Below are 27,382 nucleotides of genomic sequence, written 5' to 3'. Positions count from 1 at the left end.
CCTTTTTCCTGTTTTCACACACCATGGTCCTGGGACCTTTTGAAAGGGTTACAAGATAAACCTGACAGCAATATGATTAAATAATAAGACAGGAAAAATAAACCTAACGCTGCTCCATAAATCTTTACTGCTTTTCTTCTAATCTGTTTTTTCTCATATAAAATACTCACACATTTTACTTCTTAACAGCTCTAATAAATAATAGAATTAAACAGTCTAGTTCTAGTACTCGCAGTAGACATTACTTCACTTTAACAGTTTGAGAAATGCATGTGAAGGTGATTATAGTGGAAAAATTGGTAAACTATGAGCTATAGTTGGTGATCAATATTATGCAAACAACCTGCTAGAATTACTACCACTGTTCAGTAACAACTGACAAATATTGTAAAACCTTAGACTTTCACATTACATCAGATTGATTGCTCTTATGTTCATGTGTGTGCGACACGTATGATTTTATAAACTGTGGTTTGGAGGGTTTGCTCCATTAAATCCATGGTTCCATCAGATCTCGTTTTGGTGAATGTCTTCCTGTGAATGTTAGCAGACCAGTGACTTGACATTTAACTGAAATGTTTCTGATAAAGGAGAACAAGCGCATGTGCGTATGTGTGCGTATGTGTGTGTATGTGTGTGTCTCCGGGGCTGATTGTTCGTATCAGACTTCCCATGAGCTCAGTGTAAAAACACCTCCGCACAAAGGTAAACACTCTGTTACCATAGAATCTGTAACTATGGAGGGAGAATCGACTTTAACTTTACACAACCAAATTACAGGAGGAGAGGACACACATGCACAAAACTATAAGGTGGACAGGCATTTAATTTAAAATTGTTAATCTTTTTTACCTTGATTTCTCCCACAAATGACATTTACAGAATAAAAAAGGTTTAGAGAGTGTGTGTGTGCCTCCTTCTTTCACGATGGTGTAACTAATAAAGAAAGTATTAGTTGGTCTAGAGAGACTTTACCTACCATGACAAAGCTATCCCTCACATTTCAATTAGAAAATAATATTCCTGTCTTTTGTTAGATATTTGTGTTAATGCTTCAAACACAAGGGAGGTTGTGTGATTCTTTTCTCTGCGTACATACAGTAAATGTATATGTGTGGGTGTGTGCGCGTGGAGAGCACTTTACTGTGTCTTTCCATGCAAACAGCTGAGGCTCCATATGCAGCTGGAGTCCCACACTCTCCTTAAATCTGTTTTCACACTGTATCCAGATGAAGCCATGAGCGAGGCATGCTCATAGAAAAGAAACACCCCACATTTCTTATCTGCTCACATGCACCGATACATACATGCAGTTTCTGTGATGAACTTGTACTGTAAATACAATCCAGTGAGCACGTTTACTATTTTTAATAAACTTGACAGCCTCCCCTTCAGTGAAAATCACATCGATGGGTAGAAATGCATGACAGGGGAGATACACACACACACATACACACAGATAAAAATAAATCTGGGCGACATGGCAACAGACACCAATAAAGCATGTTATATTGCACAGGGACTTGCTGCAATCTTGTCCACTGACTTAGAGACATGGCAATATGAATCCTGTGTACTGGGGACTCTGAATAATACTGGAGTGATATGACCTACAGAAATATGTACAATAATTTGCTGTCTGTCATAACTCGGTACGTCTTCCTCTATTAGTGTTAGTATTCTGCAGGTGGTTGTTCATAACGGCACTGTAAAAGCACTTAATCTGTTCAATTTCAAAAGCAAAATAAAGTATTGCTCTGATCTTGTTACATATTGATTTACATGGACATTTTTATATTTTGTTTCAGGCTCCAGGCAACACTGTGCTGATTTGAGAGAGTGCACTAAGTCCTGTGGGGATGAGCCACGCGACAACGACCTGTTAAATCTTAAAAAACACACATCAATATGTTTCCCAGGTAAATTATTCAGATGAAATGCTTCTCTATGCTATAGGTATACTTTGGTTGCTACCTAACAACCAAAGTATATCTTTATCTCTCAGAGCTCAGCACTGTGTTTAAGTTGTTCCATTGACCACACTTAAAATAACTAATAGATGTCTTAATTGCAGTTCTGTTGCTCCTCATATGTTTCTCATACTCCACACGTTTAGACAGTCTGACATCTACTTTTTGCTGGCTGTGTGGAAGATGAAAAAGTTTAAAAGGATTTGAACTTGTCTCTGAAGCTCTCTGTTTACAGTCTCCACTCAGCTACTTCCGTCTCTTTCTGTGTGTAAAACCGAGTGAAAGACCATGAATGCCTTCGAGCGGGGAATGTTCAAAAGTGTGCACCCTTATCCCCATTTGTCTGATTCATTTTGATGAGACTACAAAGACACTCAACAGATAAGGCTTTTGGTGAGAGGTTGGAGAAGGGATGCAGAGTAGAGGAGGTTATGATGGTGAGCTTGTCAGTCTGCCTTTAAGTGCAGGCTTGAGGGCCAGGTATGAGCACTACCTTTCTTTCTTTCTTTCTTTCTTTCTTTCTTTCTTTCTTTCTTTCTTTCTTAGGATCCCCATTAGCGCTGGCTTAAAGCTCACATACAAACACACATCACACACACACCAGCCACATACATACCACAACAAACTAACAAACAAAAAAGCTTATCATATTAGATTAACATAGAAATTCATGCAAAAAGGGAAACAAGTTTGTAATATTTAACACAAAATAATGAATCAATCGCAAATTTCATAAAATAACAATAAACAAACTGAATTTCTCCAAAAAGAAAATCAATACAAGTACTTGTAAATATAATATTTTTTTGTGATTTACCATCTCATTCTATACTTTCACATAGTCTACTAGAAACCAAGACAAGAAAAGAGTACAGGCCATGTTTAAACTGATCTTTTCCATTCTTTTGAATAATATGCAGTGGTAATTAATTCCACCATGGCTCTATAAATAACTGTTTTCTGTATCATACTTGTATTTGATTTGGGTAGCAAGAATCTTTTTTCAGTTACATAATATGTTTGATAGTCATGGCGAGCAAACTGAGAGAGTAGCCTTCCATATAATACGTTTGGCGATTTTGTAATATTTCAACTTAACAAAGCAAAGATGAATCTTTGCCTAACAACCGTTCAGCCATACTGTATCACTCAGTTAAGCAGAATTGTGATCTTCTGGCTGCAAGAGTGCTATTCTAACCTGTAGGCTAAGTAGTTAATTGAGAGTCCAGGGACAAAAGGACAAGCGGTCTGCAGTGGAGTCTGATCAGCATGTTGACAACTGGACAACCAAGAGGATTGTCTCTGTGGCCTGGCCCTGGTAAACAACATCCCAGATTACCATCAGCTAATCAAGGCTGAAGCCATTCTGCAAAGGTGGCATTGACAGACAGGACCGGTGACCTGCAGAGTGTGGAAACTGACCAATCAGAGGAGACAGTCTAACATCCACCTGTAGGCAGTTAACATGAGATAAAGAGACGTGCTGTTGAAGTGAGGGGAGCAGAACTTTCTCGGCAAGACTGCATCTTTTAGCTGATGTTACTGTGTTATCCAGGCAGACCCAAAGTGTGCATGTGTCTTGTTTAAGTACACATGATAAGTGGATCTCAGTCAGCCTCTCTTCAGTCTATCCTGCAGTGTCAGACTGATTAATCAAAGTCTTTCATGAATACGGGATAACATGTATAACAATTGTGGTGTGATGGAAGTGACACTAATTGGACCTAATGGGAAAATATAACCAATATCTGTGGTGTTATTGCTGCTACACCAGCGCTGCAGTCACTCCAGCTCCAACAAGATAAACTGACATGAAGTAAAGGTACACTCATTGAGTGACCAGCTGTTGTGGTCTGATGCTTAATTCTGACAGCAGGGAAATCAGCTACTCTTAAATGTATTCAGATTATTCTTTACATCTGACCTGTTACCTGTTCATGAGCTGACTTCCTACCCGTATGCTTTTCTTGACTCACTGCTCTCAATACATGAGCCAGAGATGGAGAAAGATTCTTGTTTTTCTTCCACCAATCAAGTGAAAGCTCAATGGCCAGACACTGATCTAGATCTCACACACTAATCGTCTCTCCCTCCTGGTGAAAAACAAGTAACAGTTCACGTAAAAATCATGATCCTTATGACGTTTTCTGATTTGATTCACAAATGCCAGAAGTTTATTTTGGTAAGAACGATAGTTAATAATCTTATACCGTTTGTATCTGCAGTCTCATTCTTTCGGTCACTTGTGACCATAGGTGAGGGCTCACCTCCCTCTTCACCACAATGGTCTGGTACAATGCCTGCTTTACTCCTGACACCACACCGATCCATCGGTCAGTCTCCCGCTCCATCCTACCCTCACTCATGAGCAAGACCTCGAGAAACCTTATCTCCTTCACTTAGGAGTGTCCTCCTTCCTCTTTACTGAATCAAGCATCCGTTGCAGTCGAAAATTACTTTGAATTGAATTGTAATTCCATAGACTCCTGCTCTCACCTATTCATGTGATAAAGTCAGCCAGGACTGGTCGGTGTTGATCCTAAGCCATGTAGGGTCAACGCTACTTTCCTCGATTGTGCATATTTGGCATACAGCTTGTCACTGAGAGCTAAATCACACACCACAAAAGTTCTCTCTGAGTCATGACACATCCCTTTCAGGGGAGCTTGTCTCTGCTTCACTGCTGAGTGATGGGTACAAGGATCTCGTGAAGTGGTGTGACGAGCGGCACCGAGGCTAAACGCCACGCTGGAGAGGAGGAGCGTTTAGAGGAGTCATCTCCGGCGTTGGCAGGTTGACCCCTCACTGCCACACATCTGCAATTACAACTCACCATGTCCCCAGAGTTGACTTGTAGCGGGCACCACTGCACCCACCAATGAAGCGGAACAAAAAGACAGAGAATGCATGAGTTGCCATCCATTCAGCAGGACTGAGCCGCTCGCTTCGCCTCGCCCTCTCCTCTTCTTTGCTTGGCTACCCAGGCCTGACCCAAATATGACGTTCCCGAATGAGACACGGCTTTAGCAGCACCCGGGGAAGTGGCAGCTCTTTCTCCACCACACTCCCTCTATTTATTTCTTTTTTTCCCCCTTTCATGCTTCTTTAAATAAGCTGATATCTTCTCAGCCTTTCTTGCTCCTGTGATCTTTTGATTTTCGTCTCTACCTGTGCTTTCACTCTGTCTGGCTTTGCCACGTTTCTCACCTGCTCTCTGTCAGATAGCTGGGCGCTTAAGCTGATGGTGGCATTATAATATTACCTTGAAATGTCTCAAACGTTCAACTTATCTTAATGCCATAGCTCTTATCTCCCCTTACTTAGTCTCTTAATATGCCAGCCCGTGTTGAAGCAGGCTTTCTAAATGAGATGCATCTATTTCCTCTTAGAATCCAGGAGCTGTCTGTTCAGTCTATTGATCTACCTCTTCCCCTTTATACTGTAAAAACACACTTCAGCACTGAGACTCCATGGTTCAGTGAATGGCTTTTCACTTCAAAAACAAGGAAAGGGTGTCATCTCACTGTGATGCATGCAGTGTGTCTTGACTTCAACAGTTTGTCTTGTCTAAGTAAAACTTAAACAAATGTGTATTATTGAAAGATCCACCTCTAATTATAGAGGTTTTCTTTGTGCAGCAGTAATTTGAATGTCCTTCACAAGTAGCTAACATCTCATAACTACTGTCTTGATTAAATAAAAAAAAAAAGAAAAGCTTTTTGTGGGTTATTTGAGTGCAGATGTAGCCGTCACAGTGGGGTGGTGTTTGGGGGGGTCTGTGACTCTGGATGACAACTGGCCTCAGATTCTCCTTTGAAGGCAAAATGTGTTTACAGTAGCAATTACCAGGTACAGAAAAGGAAACAGTAGTGTTGGCAAAATGAGGAGAAAGTGAGTCAGCAGTATCTGCCACAGTGTACCCTGTTTACCCCAAAATTACAGTGAATATGCAGGGTTTTTTTTAAATGCGAACAAAACCAGTTTTTAAAAAAAAGGCAATTGAAACGTCTCCCATTGCCAGTAGACGAGTTCGCCTTCTGTTAACTGGGTGAGTAAACAGTGGAAAGCAGCATGGAATAGTTCTAGCACCTCACCGTCTTGCAAAATTGTCGGTGCATTTTGTTCCCATACACTCTTACTTAACTTAAAAATCAGATCTCACGTCTCCATCCCTGCCAATTGGAGCTGGAGCTGAGCAATACCCATGACTACCTCAGAGTTGTTTGAACCAGGAATGGATGTCAGTTACTCCCTGCTGAGCCTGATGTTAGTGGCTTTTTTTGTCCTGTGTGAAAGGGGCTTTAGTGGAATTTTATTTGTATAAAGCTGGTGGATAAGCTCAGCAATTCCAGTTTGATGCAGAAGCCTTTGATGCTTCAAGTGCATTTTTCATATTATAAATGTGCCTTTTTGGAGTATCTGATTATAAACTGCAACATCCTTGGTTCTTGTCATTCTCTATCTCTCTCTGCTCCTTTCCTGTCAGCCCTCTCCTGTTGTCTGTCTAATAAAGGCATGCAATTTCCCAAAATACCTTTAAAATTTTCATGTTTAATTAGCAAAACAGCAGGCTTATTAGTTTTCCAATAAATATGTTTACTTCTATTGCAGATTCAGGCAGATTCATGGGAAGCTACAAACTGAATATCTGTGCTGGCAGGGTGGCAGAGAGCTGAGAGCAAATGACCTGTCAATCATAGTTCACAGATTTGGTCCCTAAAATAGCAAAGTGTCCATCAACAGTTATTTAAAATGTTCTCGTGAGCAAGACTTTACCACCTTCCCTACTCAAAGTAATGGCAGTTTGAGGGGTAAAATAAACTCAGAGAGATCTGACCTCTGACCTTTTGATTGTCTCATTACCAAGCCTGCATGTTAGTGCCATGTCACTCATAAACAAAGCTTCAATGATCCCATAAACAATAAATGTCTCACATGTGGTAATATATGTACATGGAGACATAAAAGCTTAATGGACTCTAATAGCTCAATAAAACTACAATAAATTCAGAGACATTATTTAGAGTGAGTTCTCAGTTTGCTGCTGATTTGAATAAACTGCCGACTTAAAAAATAAGCCAAAGGTTCAGTGAGTTAAATGTGAGTTAAACTCTTGACCTCTAGACATCTTTACTTTCTAATGCAGTTTTTGTGATGTTAAGCTCTTGTTTCTTTAAGCAGGGAGACCAACTCCTGAATATGCTCTCATATCTATGATATTAACATCTCACTGTCCTTCAGGTGGTTTTGGGGTTGCAAACTGTTTTATAATCTGTTCAGTTTACTTGCTATTCATCATTCCTGTGGCATTTGTCACTGTCCTAAATGGCGGGATAATTATTTTAGATAGAAGCGGTTAATTCACAACTGGCCACCTCGTCTGTCTAGCTGAGCCGTCAGAAAGACTAATCCCAGATTTGTGGATCCGTTTCAAGAGTAACAACATGTAGCTGGTGTGCTATTTTGATATCTATTCACAGGACTGGAGCTGCAGGCAAGGAATTAAAGCGTTGTACAATATTACTTTTAGTGTTCTTATTGTGCAGCATGATCTTCTCTCACAAAGCTGGGGCAGCAGCAGCGGAAATGTAAACATAGCCGTTGTGTGATGAGAACGTTACCTTTTTTCATCTTTGACCTGCTCGACACCCCTTGAGTGGAAGTGAAAGGCCTGTCTTTGTTTTTTATGACTAAGCAGCTGTTAGCCAAATGTGACACAGAGTCACAGATTTTCACAACAAGAAAGTCACTTGAAGTCACAATAAAACAGATGATAATTGGAAGATTATGTTCCCCAACCATAAAGAGACCTCTGTGACAACTCAAATTACACAAACTGACTCACTAGTGCTGGTCAAATATCATGGTTTGTGAACTATAGTGACTATTTTTATCATCATCTTTTTTTTTATCTGTTGGTTGCTTATTTGCACTATACCAATGTCAGGAGATAGAAGAACACAGCCCATCACAAATTTCCAGAACCTAAGCTGACCTTAAAATTGCATATTTTGTCGAACCCACAGTCAAAAACTTTTTTAGATTTTCAGTTTCTAGCTATGTGAAAGTAAAGTAGGGAATCTTTGCATTTGAGAATCTGGAACCAGAGAATATTTGGCATTTTTTCTCAGCATGTAACTCAGTGATTAATGTGTTATCAGCTTGTCTTTTGAATGATTAATTAACTAATTGTTTAAGTGTTAGAAGAATTAAGAGTTTCTAAAAAAAAAAAACAACAACTTCTCCATATGAACTGATTTAGAGTTAAACCCCCCTCTACCACCTCACCCTCCTCACTCTTGAAGTGTGTTCACACAGAATGTGAAGCAATTTTAGACCCAGAATGGCTGCATATAAAGTCAATGGAAAGACTCCTTTCAGATGCAAATTTGCACTATAGGCAGCACAAACTGAGGCAATGATGCATATGTGTAATTTGAAAATGATTCAAAAACCGCCCACAGGCTTTATGACTGTTCTTCATAAACATACAGAGACAGATGGAAAAAGGGAGGAACTGGAGTAAAGAGCAGGAGTTTCATGATGAGTCGTGAGTTTTGTGATCAGTGAGTGTGTACATTGCTAACCAGCTAAAACAGATTATTCTGGCTCTAAATGCAAAGACACGTCACTCTTGAATCTTGAATCTAAATCAGCAGTATCAGCTTCAGTAGTGTAACTTTTCATGACATGCTGTGTCACCATGTAGACATGCAGCTAATGATAAAGTCTGTGTTACTGCGTGCAGAAAGATGAAAACTCGCTGAATAGTCTGTCAGTCCTGTGCCTATTCACCTGTGATGGCCTCCTTAATGATGAAAACCTCAACACTGCCGCAGCGACACGTTGCCTCTGGCAATCAGCTGGCATTATATTGAAGCGAGTAAGGCCGAGCCTGTTTGTGTCCTGAAGCGTCCCACTGCCAAGGGCCATCACTGTCAGTGCAATGACACGACTGCATGTGACAGCACAAAAACACCGCAGAGGAACCATATACATCACTTTCTGTCGTGCAGATGCTGTTACAGTATGACTGGGCCGGGGGATCTTGCAGAGAAGCAAAAATTACTCATCAGTTTATTTATAGCAGGCTGGTTTTCTCAGATTTTACAGATGTATCATATAATGTATATTAATGTCACTTTACAGATTTGTGAAACATACAGATCAGTATAATGTCTGTTTGGTTTAGTGGTTATATGAGTAGATAATATCATAGTCACAGTCCAGTCATGCTTTGATGAATCCTCTCACAATCACATTTGATCTTGTTTATAACAGATGGAAGCTGTGAAAAGTTTAAAATATTGAGGACATGAATGCCTCTCTCACATCCTGACATGTTTGTGCCGTGGGCCTTGGGGCAGTTACCCAATCCTGCAGAAAAATGGAAAAGCAGCAACATGATCCTGTTTTCTCTGCAAGTGTCAGAATATGTGGACGTCATATAGGAAACAGGAAACGTTCGTCACATTTCCACCAAATTGCTTTTTAACAAATAATTGAAACATGATATGCAATGAATCCAGGAAAAAAAATCTATCGGGACTTGGTAATTAATGGGCAACTGAATATTGCCCATTTGTGTCACCTAATGTCGGCCATATTTTATCCTGCCTGAAGACAAAAATATAAATATGAAACACACACTGGCAATGTTTTAATATGAAGCACAGCTGCTCCTTCATTCATTAAGCATAGCAGGTGGTACCCAAACCAGAGGAGTGGTTTATATTTATGACAACAACGTGAAGCACTAATTAGACACCCACAAACAACCCAAGTACCCCAGCATTCAGGCAGCACCAACCGCTTCCTCTTTCAACAAGACGGCTGTGTTGGTAAAGTAGGCGTGACGCTGCACAGGGCTCCAGAAAATCACTGGGTCATTCACCCAAAATGTTGATCCTGGTTCATCATTTGCCATAGTGCTGTCACAGCAGTGTCATCTGGCAACAGGCTGTCAGTAGAGTGCCTTTTAGCGTATAGCTTGTAGTGGTGTAGCAGCTGATTTTAAAGTTTAACTTGCAGGTATCAAGAGGGAGGATAGAAAGCTGAAGTGAAACCAGAACATCTGGGGTTTTTTTTTTTCCCCACAGTAAGAAAACTTTCAGAATCACATCAACATTTGGTAATAAAGCAAATTACTCAGAATCCACCTCTGCAACATAACCCTAGTCAGCAACACAAGAATCAGTAAAATACTCAAACAATATAATATTCTTGTTTATTCAACTCTTTAGCTGCCTTTAACATAGTTCCGATAAGTCCTAGACTATTGTAGTCCACGGGTGAGTCAGGTGTCATTGCTTCAGACATGTAACAGTGGGAAAGAGAAGATTTAACATTGTCAATGTTTTTAAGCAGCAGAAATTACACATAAAAAATTGAAAAATTATATTAAAAACAAGTGTTGATGATGGTATGATGTTGATGTACCTGCGTTGCTGCTGTAGTAAATTTTCACAGGAGCTGTAGCTTTAGTGTGTCAGCAAATTAATTTAACTTTTTGAACTCCGTACAGTTTCAAATTCTAATAGCAATTGCTGAAGTGCTGTAGTGAATATGTCACAGACGTCTGGTGTGTATTTCACTTTTTTTTGAAGGACTGGTGAAAGAAATGTTCAATGAGAGATTGTACTGTTTTAAAGACACTAATGAAACAGAGGCTAACATGGAGCTCCAGTTCGCTGTCACCACCATGATAACTTTTCAGAGTTGTAAAATACAACCTGACGTAAACACTGATGCAGTGTGTTTCTTTCTCCCCTGTGTTTTTTTTTCTTCCCCAGATGGCCTGTGTTGGTCTGAATGTGCTGCTGAAGTGCCAGTGCCATCTGCGACAAGCTGTCCACACACTGCACACTACCCAGCAAAATGTAAGTGTGTCTATGTGCACAATTGTGTCAATGTGACCTCTTGACCCTAATACACTCCAAGCATCTGAGCTCATACTGCATGAGCAGGAATATCCCACTCAGCAGGACATGCACGCACAGCTTGGTGCTAGGATTTGACATGAATGGTTGAAACCTAATCGTAAAATTTAAAGAATGATACAGCTGGTACTTTCTGCTGTGTGCTAAAAAGACAAGGATCCAGTGGTCAGGTGATCTCTACTCCACTTTTGTGTCTATGAATACTGAGAAATTAGGCCCTTGGTAATGACAAAAATAGCTAAATAAGACCGCAGCCCCTCATTTCAGCAGCGCATGTACTTCTGTAAGTCATTGGTGTATCCACTTGTTTTTTGGTATTATGAATGGAGAAATGATTCAGAGCTGCCAAACATTATGATTGCAAATATAAGCCCTTTTGGGAGATCATCACAGCATCTAATGGTAATCTCCACAGATATGCTGAGGAAATCTCTAATTAGGAAAATGTTTGCAACTGGCTGGAAAAATGCTGAAAAATAATGACTCATGACTTTAGTTTCCCTTTCCCTCTTTTCCCCCCCCAACACCCGCACCTAAAATATTTGTGTTTTGGGTTGCCCTTTTCCACAGAGATGTGAAGTGCAGGGTCAGCAACAGACCGGCACTCAACACACTCAGTATGTTGCTCAAGGACACTTCAGCAGAGCAGATGCTCGCTGTCGAGGGGCTCAAGTCGTGACCCTCCAGTTGAAGGACACTCACTTTAATGACTTTACAGCAAAACTGTAGCCTGACAGTGCCTGCAGAGTCAACCGCTCATCCTCATGTGCTACTGCTGACCCGTGGGCACACTCTGGGTGAAGCAATTCATTATTTAACTCCAAATTTTCACTCTGGCTTTTTGGTGCAGTCAGATTGAACCCTGGAGAGTTGATGGCCTTAGCCGTGTTCAAGGTTGAATCACCACGACCAAACTAAAGTGAAATCCTGACAACCTTTCCCTCGTCTGCATGAAAGTGCTCTCATATGGCTTGTTTTTGTTGCACACAGTAATGTGACCTGGCTCCTGTAACGGACCCTAAAACGTATTCATTTGGATGCATTTGTTCATCACAATTGGTCTTTCTTGTGTTAATCCAGGTACATGTGTTTCATCAAAACAAAATGTGAGATTTAATGTGAGACACAGAATCTCATAATTTCCACTTTAGCTGTAAAATGCTACAAGGCTCAGCGTGCAGCGTAATCCACTAACAGCGATTTGCCATGCTCGTAATTTGGTTCTTGTTTAGTTTAATAGGCTATAATGATGTTAATAGGCTTTTGGAATAAATTATAAGCAAAAATGATGATATCGTGTTCGAATTTGAACTATGTGAGTCTAAACAATAATTAATGTAATTGTTTTGGATTCTGTAATATACCTGAGCTCTGGAGCCATTTTGGAGTTTATGTAGAGGCCATGTTAAGTTCATTTTACTCATCATGGATGACTCAGCCGGTGAAAACAGGAGCTTTGTTAAGTCTGACAAAATGACCCAGATCATGTCAGAGTTTCTAACAGAAAGTTGTCATTACAGACGGAAGATGAACTTAGGTGTTTGCCAAACAGCAGAAATGTTCTATTGAGACTGGAACAATGGACGATTTCAAGCCTGTGTTTCCTGTTCTGATTTGATCGCACACAGACTTCACCTTTGTAAGAGTTTGCTTAGACGGATGGTGTCTTTCAGCCAGTAACAACACTCCTGCACTGTGTTTGGAAATGGAGAAGCTGCTTTTCTAGTTTGTTTTGTCATGATATTTAGGACATAGTCAGACCACAAACTGTAGCATCACTGTCATATTCTGTTGACACTGTGTAATAGATCTGATCTGATCAATATTTATTTATTACCTGCAACAGAAACATGACATCACTTCCCACGTTGGGGCTTTATGTGGGCCAATTTCATTGACCGTCTGAGGGTCGACCTCTCTTTTGTTGGAATACCCGTTACGCATACTCATACCTGGAAACCCCAGTCTTGTCACTGAGCAGGTCCACTGGAGCTACTGGTGCAGTTATTTCACTTTCCCCGCCTAACAAGCCTGCTTCCCTTACCTTTAAGGCAGCATTGCCTCATTGAGCTTGATCCATACTTGGGTTTTACAGTCAGGATACCTTAGCCTCTGAGGGATCCATTTTAATCTCCTCTTTCTAATGTGTCTCTTGCAAACCTCCTAACTTTGTGACAGTGCAGAGAGATAGATTTAGCAACTTCAGGCTTGCTACTCACGGACGTGTTAAGTTTAAGCAACCACGCAGGAAACAGAGAAAACGCAAGTCAAGAACATGAGAAAAAAGATTACATTTAAACTACGCATTCAAAAGTTTGACCCCTGTTCTGAAGTATAGTTGAGATTTATCCGCATTTGACCATATACAGGTCCATGCTTTGCCAGTGCCTCTTCCTCAGAAGATGAAAGGCATAAAAAACCAAAATGTCTGCTACTTTATAATTCCACCAAATCTCTGATGCACTTCACAAAGCGCTTCAATCTCTGCTTTGTCCTTGGTTAGAAATCTTTTGAAGTGTTCCTCTTCAGTTTCTTTCATGTCTACGCGTCCTTCACTGAACACCAAAGTCCCTTTATGCCTCAGCAGTGCAGGGAAAAAAAACAGCCTGGACTCGCTTTTGATGATGTTAAATAACAAACATGAGGTGAGATCATAAAACTGTAGCTGTGTGAATCTACCTTGCAAATTTGTACCACGATATTTCACCTCACACTGGTGCAGTGAGACATACATAAGCCAGCGAAGTGAACCAAAACGCGCCGGCCATGATCGCTGCCGATGGGTTTCCCTGGCAACTGTTACTTTCCTTGAATTAATGCCAGATTTCCACCAGCACTCTGTTGTCTGAATTCCACCTAGGCGTGGTTTCTTGAGAAGAGGGAGTACAGACACTACTGAGAAAACACTTTCCAACAGGGATCTGCTGCACGACAGCGGCTGGCATCATCTCCCCAGCCGCGCTCACCCACAGGCGTGAAATGATACAGTTAAAGCTGCAGAAGGAGCTTAATGCACCTCTATTCTCAAGTGATGGCTGACTTAGACCATGATTAATTATACGACATTAAAGAAGGAACCAGAGAGGCCCTGAATCACATCAATATGTTGTTTTTTTCTGAGTTACTTTGGGCAGAGTAGTGGATGAAAATCAGTTGCTTGTAGCTGAAGGTCATTGGCTTCTGATGTGTATCCACCCACAGACATGTTTTCTTCTGAAGTGTCCTTGAGCAAAACACGGCAACACTTTTTACTCACTCCCTTTAAAGTCGAACTGGGACAGGAGCATCAGAAAAATGCCTCAACATCTAAACTCCCTGCTTCGGTGTGAAATATTGGGATGAGTCTGTTACTTGAAGCCCCTTTTAGACGTGCACCTCTTTACATAAACCCGATGGCAAACTCCCAGGGCAAAGTGCAACACAAGTATGTGGTTTCAGACCGATGCCGTTGACATTTTCCCGTCCAGTGACCACATTTTTTAAAATAGTAAATGCATTTGAGCGGTTGAGTTAAAATAAAAGTTAAATGCACATCTTGTTCACCTCGTTCAGATGAGTGGCAACCATGAATATCTGTGCAAAATTTTGCTGCGAATGCTAAAATATTTCACAAAATATGCGAGGACTTTGACCCACAGGTGGCCCTAGAGGAAAAGCCAGGGGATCTCCAGAGTCTGTAGGATTAAACCTCAGGGGAACATTAATGTCTGTGCAAGATTTCATCCAGTAGCTGTGGTGATATTTCAGTCTGGATCGAAGACAGACAGAACAACATTGCCATCCTTATAGCCGTGCCCTGCATGGCTAAAAACCTTGTTCACTCACATTGATAGTCAGACCAGCTAACTCCCTCCTTATTTTAAACTTTCATCCCTGCCAACTGCAAGGATGAATAAATGAATATCGAGTTAAGCGCTTTTCATACAGCATCTGAGCAAACAGAAATTAAAGGAGAGTCCCAACTTTATTCTGTGCTTGTGCAGGCTTTACAGTAAGAGGAGGCGAGCGTCCCTTGTGCACACAGTGGTCATTAATTAAGGCTTCAGTAAAATAAGTCTTAAAAACCATCAGTGATACAGATTGTGAGAGAAGATAAAAAATTCTTCCCCTTTCAAATCATTAAGCTCACAGCTGTTTCCCAGTAGTGATACCACTTCCTGTCACACATCAGGTACCAAATACCACACAGCAGTGCAGTGCTCTTTCTATCAATGTCCTGCCATGTCTGAATAAAGAAACAGTGAACATTTCCATACCAGCCACCTGTGTCTGAATGACAAAGAGCCATTACTCAACAGCTTCATAAAGTCATCAGTGTTACATGTTCCATGTCTGAAAATGGCTCTGTGTTTCTGTACATCAGCCTGTGTATTGGCATGTAGCAGTTGTGTGTTGGTGAGAATGTGGGTAGGTGTGAGTGAGGGAGGGAGATGGGGGGGGGGGTGTCGTCAGCAGCTCCTGTGGGCATCTACACTGCAGTGAAAAGCCGTTAAAAAATGTTAGAGAGAATATGTCACTGTTCATTTGCTTTGTGTGGGTGTCAGTGAGTTGTTTTTCTTTGCTAATAACACCTCCTACGAGCTGGGAGCCCGCGCACCACTCAGACAGTTTGATATAGAGAATGAATGTGTCAGTCGACTGCATCAAACATTCATGAGATTATAAAGACGTTTTACAAAGTAAAATGACACACGGTGAATGTGGAAGACATGATGATGGGGTGTTGCTAATTATATAGCAACATAATGTTCTCCTAACCGAGTCGCCTCTGGGTTTAGACTGATATAACAGACTGCTGGTTGATTTCTGGATATGTGTATTAGTAATATTTTCATTTTACTGAATGCATGAGCCATTGTGTTGCTTGAACCTCCAAAACTTTACTTCAAAACCAGCACAGTCTAAATATAGTATTTTCTAACGAGACGGCCCCAACTTCAGGTCCACTCACTAACTTCTTTTTTTTTTTTTTTAACTTTTATAATTCGGCTGATATGCACAACATATGGCCCATTGTTTTTTCCGATAAACATAAACAAAAAACCTTGATGCAGATCTTTTTTTGTTTCTCCTTCCCTAAGAGACACACTTAAGAGGAAAGTTTTACTGTTGAAAAATCCATTTTTCAGTGCTCTCTGCTATTGGTGATGGTAAAACTAAAGTTAAAGTTTTTAAGTGTTTTGTTTTGTTCATCCAAAAGCCCCAAGAACACTAAATATTCAGTTTACAGTGATATACGTGACAAATCTTCTCATTTCAGAGGCTGAATCTGCTGAAAATGTGGCTTTTTTCCACACAATCTTTGTTTGAAAAATGACTGGAACCATTAATGGTTTAACAAATAGTTGCAGATTGTTTTGTATTGATTGACTGATTAATCACCTGCTTCAGCTCTGGTGTTATTGTAAAAAAAGGAAAAAGAGATGCGATTACCCAGTCAGAGTCAACATTGAGCTGGGAAAGTTTTTTTCTCTAAACAAACAAAAACTTCAATTATAACTGCGACTGAGCTCAGATGTCCACAAATGTATCTTCTCGACAACTGTGTAAAGTACATTCACTTGAGTTGAGATTATTTTTTTTTATCAAAAAAATACTTATACTGCTCTTTGTATAACAGATACTCAGACAATTAGTTATCATCTAATGTTGCATCATATTACAAGTTTTTAAGTGTTTTGGAGGCTTTGGAGGTAATCAAATGCCATAACTTTCACTGGTTCTATCTTCTCATGTGATGATTTTCAAAAATTCAATTTTCGAAAATTCAACATCTGTGGATTACAGTCTTTTGGTTAATGAAAGCAAGCCGACATTTTTCACTGTTTTCTGACACTGTATAGACTAAACAGTTGTGATCATGTAAGAATAATTAATAATGAAAATAATAAGTTGCATTGCAGTATCCCAGATCTCATTGTGAACAGCTGTCAAATGTCGGGAACTGCCTATAGTGAAATGCGTTTTTTGGGGTGAACTGTCCCTTTAAAGACTGACGGCAAGATTTTGGAAGATTTATTTTTTTGCAGTTCTTTTGCTCGAGGATTCAGTGATTCATTCTTGAAATGTCTGCTGGACAACAGCTAACGCTGTGGCTTACCACAGGCTGAACATCCACCCAGTCTAAACAGAGCTCCACTCTGACATCTGCACCACCTCCAGTCACAAACCACTGGAGTGCAAACTATTTTCAGATTCTTTTCCTCACTTCTTGTCTTATAGATTTTAATGCAGCTATAAATTATGTTTCCCAACAAATGGCACAGTGCAGAGGGAATTCCTGTGACATGTCAATGTGACATGACAGCAGCTGCAGCTCCCAGTGATTTGCTGCAAACCAGCCTGTAAACATCAAATCAGATGTGACAGATCACTGGATGTATCGTGCTAAATATCCTCTCATGCACTGCTGTTGTTAATCAGCAGATGGCCTTTGCTTTACGCCTGTCTAGATTCAGATGAACCCAAATATGATAATGATTCCCTCTGGGCTTTTCCTAATCTGAGGAATGACAAAATTACAGCCACTCAAAACTGTTTACGAGCAGCTCAACTATTGTGTATGAACCAACACTTTCTACATGGTTTCCAGTCTTAGCTTTGCATCACTTGGTTGATGCCACCCATGAATGAACTAACAGCTTCACTGAACAGTGGGCTGTCTGCTCCATAAGATTAGACCAGGAGCCCCTGAGTGCTGGTGACAACTGGAAACTAAAAGGCCAACAACATATGGCGCAGGGGCTTATGGGATTACCCAATTAACAAGGTGACTCAGAGAGCTGTTAATCTGCAAAATGTTCTGCTGGAGTATGGACACGGACTGTGACGCATGGAAGGGGAGCCGCATCTTTTGAGCATCCACGACCCAATTAAACACATACACACACCTCCTGTGTGTTTGCTTAAGCAGTCGGGTCTATTTGTATTAAGGGTAGAGCCACGCGCGCTGACGCTTTCCGGGTGTCTGGGTGCTCCCAACAACAAACATCCACTCCCTCATTCGGGCAAAAACCGTGTGAGTGTGTGTGTGTGAACCGGTCACCGAGCACGTGACGCTGTCAGCAAGAGCTTCATTAATTGTAATTATCCTGACACAAAGTGCGCCGCGGGCGGAAACACCACCTTCGAGTGCGCTGTCAGCTCTGCGCGCAAATCAGAAGGCGCGCGGCGTGGAGGGACGTGACGCACAAAACGGGCCACAAATCCGCGAGGGGACATTTAAAACGGGCTCTGTTGATTCAGGATCATTCATGTGTGCAGAGTGTGGGCTCAGTAAAAAAAGTGCCAACTGGGTTTTCACTCAGTCTGATGAGAAACCTCGTTAAGGGAGCGCAGTAGAAACGGAATACAGCTGATCTGGTTTGTATAACCAATCAGAATCCATCTCTTGATATCTGTTAATCACTTAGAATACAGTCAGATCAATTTAGTGGTTCCAGATCTGATTATTCCCAGTTGTATTCCCGTTAGTCCCCGACAAAACCCTCCGGGATGTCATGTATCTGTTACACTGTGAGACTGGGTGGGAATTCTTACCTTGGGGGAAAGCGTTGGGCTGCACCACGTACAGAAAAGTGTGCACCATGTGGAACAGAATCCCTATCGGTCCCGGTTCGTAATGGGCCAGTGTTTCGTAAACTCCCGCAGGCACATAACCGAAATCCAACTTTCCCGGGGGTGGGAGTCTCCGCGTCTCCGTCTCTTGCTGGAGTTCGCCGGACGCTGAAAGCACCCCGAGCAGCAGCAGCATCAGGAGGACGACCCCGGTCTTCAACATCGCGTAGAAACGAGACCCCGACCGGTCGTCAAACTGGGGTTAAATAGAGATGAATGTAAGCTGGAAGATGCCTGTCTCGGTTCTTATCTTCCTTATCAGAAGGGGAGGGGGGAGGGGGCGAGAGTAAATGTAAAAAGTGTCCAGATGGATGGACCGCAGCTTTTTAAGTCCTGCTGCCCGCGGAGAGAGTCTTTAGGAGCATCGTTCCCCACGGTCTGAGGCTATCCCGACGGACGCAAAACCGGGTGATCTTCTCCCCCCGTCTCCGGTCTTCAGTCCCACCGAGATGAGCGCGCCTGTCGTTACCACTTCAGCATCTGTGCGTCACGGGAGCGGGCGGGGGTGCGCGCCGCCGCGTCTACACAGGGAGGACTGGCCCAGAGGGAAGCGCTCCTCCTGCCGGGAGAGGAGGATGGAGAGAGAGGAACAGCTTAGGAACAGCTTGTATTTCAATAACGTTAATGTCTCCAATGGGTCTGTCTGCGACAAAACGTTTATCATTTTCAAGAACCACGTTAAGGAAGTAGGCAGCGGTGGAATGTAACTGCAGTAAATAAACAAATCGCTGTTAATTTACTGTTTCCTTAGGATTCTTTACAACCTTAAAGTTATTGTTGTTTTCTTTGCTGTGTTGGCGTTTGTTTCCCCGGAACAGAACAAAAAGAAGCTGGTGTGTTGCAGCTGTAGCACATGGTGTATTTTTGTGTATTGTTTCATTTCTGATTTGCATAAAAGGCACCAGAGCAACTTTAGGTAAATGAGCAGTGGACTCACGCTGTCCTGGCAGGTACACCTGGGGCCTGTACTACGAAGCAGGATTTAAGGTTAGTCAGGTAACTTCAGGTTTAACCCCGGGTTCACTTCTTAGCCAGGTAAATCACCAGGTTAACTTTAGAGGACACCATCACTGGATCAAAACCTGGTCATTACAACAGCTCCTTTGATGGATCATATTTCAAGGAGAACCTGCTTCTGTCTGAGGAAGAACAAAGCATTTCTTTAGCTCTGTCAATGATGGAACTTCAAGAAAAAACAGACGATTTAGATCGTTATTGTGTAGCATTTATTTCACACATTGTAGAAACACTTTTAGAGATCTCCAACTGCTTGGAAACCAAGGGGTTTACATTAACAGGCTGGGGTATAAGGTGTACAACAGTGTTGTATCTGATAATTCAGGAGCACAGTGCTTTCCTTGTCTTCATTTAATGTTGATAAATTCTATTATTTTGCCCGGCCAGTCATTGTGACAGTCAGAGTTGTTGAGTTAAACAAAATGGGTCGTTCTCATTGAGAACCAAAGAATCACATAATCATGTTTCCGAGCTCATAGAGAATGGGGAAATTACAAAGTGCTGACTGAATGAAAAGCGACTGTTTAACAAATTATCCTGCTTTCATTGCATAGCTGGGTTTCCCCCTGACTTTTTCATGGTCTTTTGGAAAGTATTGTACCCTTGGAGCTCTGTGTTAGAAAGAAGATTGTAAAGATGTTTTTTATGTCAGATTATTTGAAGCTTCCCTTATTCATGTTTTCATATGAGGAAATGTATGAGATGGATGCACAGGTTTAATGTTCTGCAACTGCACGTAGATTTTCTAGGTCACTGAATGTGATTTGTATTGTTCACAGTGAGGTTGGAGCATCATGCGACCTAGATTACCTGACTACACCTCCACTCCTCTGCGGACTCACCTTAAGAAGTTTGACCTTGAAAAAGGTAAAGTTATACTATGCTTTTTATAGTTGAATAAAAATGAAACGGTCCATGGCCTTGGCAGATCAGACATCCCACTTGTGATCTGCTTTTGATACGTTCTGTAAGTGTTTAGGAAAATGCCCATCAGGAGCCCCAAAGCAAAAAATATTAAACATAATTTAAGTACTATCAGCAGAGTGAAATACAGAGTAAATTAACTAACAAATTGTGAGATTATTTAATAAATTATTAAAACTTAACACTATTATGAAATGTTCATTATTCTGAAAATCTGAATGAGAGGTTCAGTGGATTTAATGATATAATTTTTTTTTATCTCTAGTAAACTAGAGATAAAACAGTTAACAGTTAGCTTCTGTTAGCTACAGCAGCAACAATGCTAAAGTAATTTTAAATGTACTAGGTAGTTACTGCTGCACATAAATACAGTACCAATCTGTATGTTTACTTCTGTTTACACAGCGAGCAAACTAGTTAGGTTAGTTTCACTGTCATGAAAACTGACATTATGAAACAAGTCAGCTGGAAAAAAATAAAGTAAGTCTCAGAAATCAGTTATTTTTCAAATCAGAATGATAATATTTTAAATTCAGCTGAGTTTTGATAAATTATTGTGCATTTTATTATCTCAGGATCTCAGGAGTTTCCATTTTTAGCACAAATAGACCTAAGTACATTTGAAAAATTGACAAGTAATATACTATTACAGGATATACAGCATTAGAATAATGTGACTTCTCCTGTTCAGTTGAGCTTGGTTATTTTATTTTCCCAGATGGGAAACCTGGCCCATATTCAGATATACAAGATAAAAGACAACAACACAGTACAAAACACTATATAAATGTTTCCTGAAATGTCTTTATGTACAAAATGCAATACAACAAAACAATCTCATAAAAATTTAAATTACATGTGTGAATATAGCAAGTTTATTGTACAAAAAACCTCAACAGCCTGAGGTTGTTGTGAGTTTGAAACTCACAGTGAAGGGTTGTTCTGTGCAGTCTGGTACAGACCTAGCCATCCAGTTAGTTTTGATCAACATGTGGTCAATAGAGCTGATAATTAAAGACTGTTATGATGTTTTGTAAATTAGTTTTTTAGCTCTTACAGTCAGTGTATGGATATATGTGGAAGGTTAGATATCAGGTTCTGCATGAATCTGCTGGTCAGTGTGATGAAACGGTATAATACTGATCATATTAAAGTAACTAGCCCTGTTCTGTCTCTTGACATTCCTATGTGTTATACAGTGGCATGCAAATGTTTGGGCACCCCTGGTCAAAATTTCTTAGTGTGAATAGCTGAGTGAGTAAAAGCATACTAGTTAAAGACGACACATTTCCTTAAGCAAGATAACTTTATTTCTATTTTTTACAGTTTCAAAATAACAAAGAAGGAAAACAGCTGAAAGCAAATGTTTGGCCACCCTGCATGGTTAGTACTTAGTAACACCCCTTCTGGCAGCTATAACAGTTTGTAAATGCTGTTTGTAGCCATCTAAGAGTCTTTCAGTTCTTGTTTGGGGAATTTTCACCCTTCTTCCTCGCAAAAGGTTTCTAGTTCTGTGAGACTCTTGGGGCTGTCTTGCATGCACTACTCTGTTGAGGTCTATCCACATATTTTTAATGATGTTTAGGTCAGGGGACTGAGAGAACCATGGAACAACCTGCAGCTTGCACAACTTGAGTAAGTCCATTGTGGATTTTGAGGTGTGTTTATAAGCCATCCTCTTTTCATCTTCACCTTTCCCACAGTTGGTGTGATATTTGCTCCCAAGGTTTACTGATATTTAACTGAATCTATTCTTTCTTCTACCAGCAAAATGTTCTCAGTGCCACTGGCTGCAACACAAACCCAAACATTGCATGCAACTGTATATTGATGGAATCCAGAAACAAACTGTTGTAATTTTAGGGCTGTTTACAAGCAGAGGGTGCTCCATAAACAATTTGTTTTTTTTTTTACTTCTTTGACCAGAGCTCCACACAATGGAGGATGGATCTTCTTCTGGGCTCTCCTCATCAATGAATATCCCTTGTGTTTCTTTGAGTCTGTAGAGGTAAGCATTGTCTTCATTATTTCTATATTACAGTTGTAAAGAACTGAAAATGGCCTGCAGGTCATGAAACGTTAGACCAACCCAACCTCAGAAATGGTCAAAAACTGTTGTAGTATAGTATGGCGTCAAAAATGGTGAAAAAAGTCATAGTATAGTATGGCGTCAAAAATGGTGAAAAAAAGTCATAGTATAGTAAGGGTTCAAAAACGGTCAAAAAATGTCATAGTATAGTATGGCGTCAAAAAATGGTCAAAAATTGTCATAGTATAGTATGGCGTCAAAAATGTGGTAAAAATGTCATACTAAGGTATGTCGTCAAAAATGTGGTAAAAATGTCATACTAAGGTATGTCGTCAAAAATGTGATAAAAATGTCATACTAAGGTATGTCGTCAAAAATGTGATAAAAATGTCATACTAAGGTATGTCGTCAAAAATGTGGTAAAAATGTCATACTAAGGTATGTTGTCAAAAATGTGGTAAAAATGTCATAGTATAGTATGTCGTCAAAAATGTGAGTAAAAATGTCATACTAAGGTATGTCGTCAAAAATGTGATAAAAATGTCATACTAAGGTATGTTGTCAAAAATGTGATAAAAATGTCATACTAAGGTATGTCGTCAAAAATGTGGTAAAAATGTCATACTAAGGTATGTCGTCAAAAATGTGGTAAAAATGTCATACTAAGGTATGTCGTCAAAAATGTGGTAAAAATGTCATACTAAGGTATGTCGTCAGAAATGTGGTAAAAATGTCATACTAAGGTATGTCGTCAAAAATGTGGTAAAAATGTCATACTAAGGTATGTCGTCAAAAATGTGATAAAAATGTCATACTAAGGTATGTCGTCAAAAATGTAAAAATGTCATACTAAGGTATGTCGTCAAAAATGTGTAAAAATGTCATACTAAGGTATGTCGTCAAAAATGTGGTAAAAATGTCATACTAAGGTATGTCGTCAAAAATGTGGTAAAAATGTCATACTAAGGTATGTCGTCAAAAATGTGGTAAAAATGTCATACTAAGGTATGTCGTCAAAAATGTGGTAAAAATGTCATAGTATAGTATGTCGGTAAAAATGTCATACTAAGGTATGTCGTCAAAAATGTGATAAAAATGTCATACTAAGGTATGTTGTCAAAAATGTGATAAAAATGTCATACTAAGGTATGTCGTCAAAAATGTGGTAAAAATGTCATAGTATAGTATGTCGTCAAAAATGTGGTAAAAATGTCATAGTATGGTATGTCGTCAAAAATGTGATAAAAATGTCATACTAAGGTATGTCGTCAAAAATGTGGTAAAAATGTCATACTAAGGTATGTCGTCAAAATGTGGTAAAAATGTCATACTAAGGTATGTCGTCAAAAATGTGGTAAAAATGTCATACTAAGGTATGTCGTCAAAAATGTGATAAAAATGTCATAGTATAGTATGTCGTCAAAAATGTGATAAAAATGTCATACTAAGGTATGTGTCAAAAATGTGATAAAAATGTCATACTAAGGTATGTCGTCAAAAATGTGATAAAAATGTCATAGTATAGTATGTCGTCAAAAATGTGATAAAAATGTCATACTAAGGTATGTCGTCAAAAATGTGATAAAAATGTCATACTAAGGTATGTCGTCAAAAATGTGATAAAAATGTCATACTAAGGTATGTCGTCAAAAATGTGATAAAAATGTCATACTAAGGTATGTCGTCAAAAATGTGATAAAAATGTCATACTAAGGTATGTCGTCAAAATGTGGTAAAAATGTCATACTAAGGTATGTCGTCAAAAATGTGGATAAAAATGTCATACTAAGGTATGTCGTCAAAAATGTGGATAAAAATGTCATACTAAGGTATGTCGTCAAAAATGTGATAAAAATGTCATACTAAGGTATGTCGTCAAAAATGTGGTAAAAATGTCATACTAAGGTATGTCGTCAAAAATGTAAAAATGTCATAAAGATGTGTAAAAAAATGTCATACTAAGGTATGTCGTCAAAAATGTGGTAAAAATGTCATACTAAGGTATGTCGTCAAAAATGTGGTAAAAATGTCATAGTAATGGTATGTCGTCAAAAATGTGATAAAAATGTCATACTAAGGTATGTTGTCAAAAATGTGATAAAAATGTCATACTAAGGTATGTCGTCAAAAATGTGGTAAAAATGTCATAGTATAGGTATGTCGTCAAAAATGTGATAAAAATGTCATACTAAGGTATGTCGTCAAAATGTGGTAAAAATGTCATACTAAGGTATGTCGTCAAAAATGTGATAAAAATGTCATACTAAGGTATGTCGTCAAAAATGTGTAAAAATGTCATACTAAGGTATGTCGTCAAAAATGTGGTAAAAATGTCATAGTATAGTATGTCGTCAAAATGTGGTAAAATGTCATACTAAGGTATGTTGTCAAAAATGTGGTAAAAATGTCATAGTATAGTATGTCGTCAAAATGTGGTAAAAATGTCATACTAAGGTATGTCGTCAAAAATGTGATAAAAATGTCATAGTATAGTATGTCGTCAAAAATGTGGTAAAAATGTCATACTATAGTATGTCGTCAAAAATGTGGTAAAAATGTCATAGTAAGGTATGTCGTCAAAAATGTGGTAAAAATGTCATACTAAGGTATGTCGTCAAAAATGTGATAAAAATGTCATACTAAGGTATGTCGTCAAAAATGTGATAAAAATGTCATACTAAGTATGTCGTCAAAAATGTGGTAAAAATGTCATACTAAGGTATGTCGTCAAAAATGTGATAAAAATGTCATACTATAGTGTATGTCGTCAAAAATGTGATAAAAATGTCATACTAAGGTATGTCGTCAAAAATGTGGTAAAAATGTCATACTAAGGTATGTCGTCAAAAATGTGATAAAAATGTCATACTAAGGTATGTCGTCAAAAATGTGATAAAAATGTCATACTAAGGTATGTCGTCAAAAATGTGATAAAAATGTCATACTAAGGTATGTTGTCAAAAATGTGGTAAAAATGTCATAGTATAGTATGTCGTCAAAAATGTGGTAAAAATGTGATAAAAATGTCATAGTATAGTATGTCGTCAAAATGTCATATAAGTATGTCGTCAAAATTAAAAAAAAATGTCATATAAGTATGTCGTCAAAAATGTATAAAAATGTCATACGTATAGGTATGTCGTCAAAAATGTGATAAAAATGTCATACTAAGGTATGTCGTCAAAAATGTGATAAAAATGTCATAGTATAGGTATGTCGTCAAAAATGTGGTAAAAATGTCATACTAAGGTATGTCGTCAAAAATGTGATAAAAATGTCATAGTATAGTATGTCGTCAAAAATGTGGTAAAAATGTCATACTAAGGTATGTCGTCAAAAATGTGATAAAAATGTCATACTAAGGTATGTCGTCAAAAATGTGATAAAAATGTCATAGTATAGTAATGTGTAAAAATGTCATGCATGTCATAAAGGTATGTGTCAAAAATGCATAGTATAATGTCGGTCGTATGTCGTCAAAAATGTGATAAAAATGTCATACTAAGGTATGTCGTCAAAAATGTGATAAAAATGTCATACTACAAAAATGTGATAAAAATGGGTATGTCGTCAAAAATGTGATAAAAATGTCATACTAAGGTATGTCGTCAAAAATGTGATAAAAATGTCATACTAAGGTATGTCGTCAAAAATGTCATACTAAGGTATGTCGTCAAAAATGTGATAAAAATGTCATACTAAGGTATGTCGTCAAAAATGTGATAAAAATGTCTAAGGTATGTTGTCAAAAAATGTGATAAAAATGTCATAGTATAGGTATGTCGTCAAAATGTGATAAAAATGTCATAGTATAGTATGTCGTCAAAAATGTGATAAAAATGTCATACTAAGGTATGTCGTCAAAAATGTGGTAAAAATGTCATACTAAGGTATGTCGTCAAAAATGTGATAAAAATGTCATACTAAGGTATGTTGTGTAAAAATGTCATACTAAGGTATGTCGTCAAAAATGTGGTAAAAATGTCATACTCAAAATGTGATAAAAAGTCATACTAAGGTATGTCGTCAAAAATGTGATAAAAATGTCATAGTATAGTATGTCGTCAAAAATGTGAAAAATGTCACGTCAAAATGTGGTAAAAATGTCATACTAAGGTATGTTGTCAAAAATGTGGTAAAAATGTCATAGTATAGTATGTCGTCAAAAATGTGGTAAAAATGTCATACTAAGTATGTCGTCAAAATGTGGTAAAAATGTCATAGTAAGTATGTCGTCAAAATGTGATAAAAATGTCATAGTATAGTATGTCGTCAAAAATGTGGTAAAAATGTCATACTAAGGTATGTCGTCAAAAATGTGATAAAAATGTCATACTAAGGTATGTTGTCAAAAATGTGTAAAAAATGTCATACTAAGGTATGTCGTCAAAAATGTGATAAAAATGTCATATAAAAAATGTCATAGTATAGTATGTCGTCAAAAATGTGGTAAAAATGTCATACTAAGATGTGTCAAAAATGTGGTAAAATGTCATGTCGTCAAAAATGTGGTAAAAATGTCATAGTAAAGTATGTCGTCAAAAATGTGGTAAAAATGTCATAGTAAGTATGTCGTCAAAAATGTGTAAAAATGTCATACTAAGGTATGTGTCAAAAATGTTAAAAATGTCATAGTATAGTATGTCGTCAAAAATGTGATAAAAATGTCATACTAAGGTATGTCGTCAAAAATGTGATAAAAATGTCATACTAAGGTATGTCGTCAAAAATGTGGTCATAGTAATGTCATACTAAGGTATGTCGTCAAAAATGTGATAAAAATGTCATACTAGTATGTCGTCAAAAATGTGGTCCATGTCATACGTCAAAAATGTGATAAAAATGTCATACTAAGGTATGTCGTCAAAATGTGATAAAAATGTCAT

At 38.8% G+C, this 27,382-nt stretch overlaps 1 protein-coding gene and 2 long non-coding RNA genes across 15 annotated transcripts in view; 1 reads left to right on the top strand and 2 right to left on the bottom strand.

Moving 5' to 3' along the window:
- Positions 1-19,007, bottom strand: part of prom1a (prominin 1a) — a 79,698-nt gene extending 60,691 nt beyond the window's left edge. For 7 of the 10 annotated variants that reach the window (XM_018702997.2, XM_051072531.1, XM_051072533.1 and 4 more), the window contains exon 1: positions 18,449-19,007. In XM_018702997.2, the coding sequence (XP_018558513.1) occupies positions 18,449-18,689 (241 nt within the window). In that variant the 5' untranslated portion in view covers positions 18,690-19,007. The remainder of the gene's footprint in view (positions 1-18,448) is intronic. The other 3 variants (XM_051072538.1, XM_051072532.1, XM_051072534.1) reach the window with 1 other exon arrangement.
- Positions 19,008-19,551: 544 nt separating this feature from the next.
- LOC127142725 (uncharacterized) lies at positions 19,552-26,689 on the top strand. 4 transcript variants are annotated; one of them, XR_007813711.1, is made up of 9 exons: positions 19,552-20,410; positions 22,394-22,934; positions 23,050-23,201; positions 23,388-23,539; positions 23,643-23,680; positions 23,983-24,058; positions 24,460-24,497; positions 25,708-25,859; positions 26,349-26,413. It is a non-coding gene; the product is annotated as an uncharacterized LOC127142725 (long non-coding RNA). The 4 variants fall into 4 exon arrangements; XR_007813713.1 differs by lacking the exons at positions 23,643-23,680; positions 26,349-26,413 and adding an exon at positions 26,613-26,689 and having other exon boundaries at positions 23,388-23,501; positions 25,708-25,821; XR_007813712.1 differs by lacking the exons at positions 23,643-23,680; positions 23,983-24,058; positions 26,349-26,413 and adding an exon at positions 26,613-26,689 and having other exon boundaries at positions 19,555-20,410; positions 25,708-25,821.
- The window catches only part of LOC127142726 (uncharacterized), a 19,492-nt gene continuing 13,361 nt past the window's right edge, over positions 21,252-27,382 (bottom strand). The window contains exon 3 of the long non-coding RNA XR_007813715.1: positions 21,252-22,467. This is a non-coding gene — a long non-coding RNA (uncharacterized LOC127142726). The remainder of the gene's footprint in view (positions 22,468-27,382) is intronic.

The sequence above is a fragment of the Lates calcarifer genome, linkage group LG8 (assembly GCF_001640805.2).
Source record: "Lates calcarifer isolate ASB-BC8 linkage group LG8, TLL_Latcal_v3, whole genome shotgun sequence".
In the NCBI taxonomy this organism is placed as follows: domain Eukaryota; kingdom Metazoa; phylum Chordata; class Actinopteri; family Centropomidae; genus Lates; species Lates calcarifer.
Note: the sequence above shows the minus strand (reverse complement) of the source record. Positions and strands in the feature narration are given on the sequence as shown.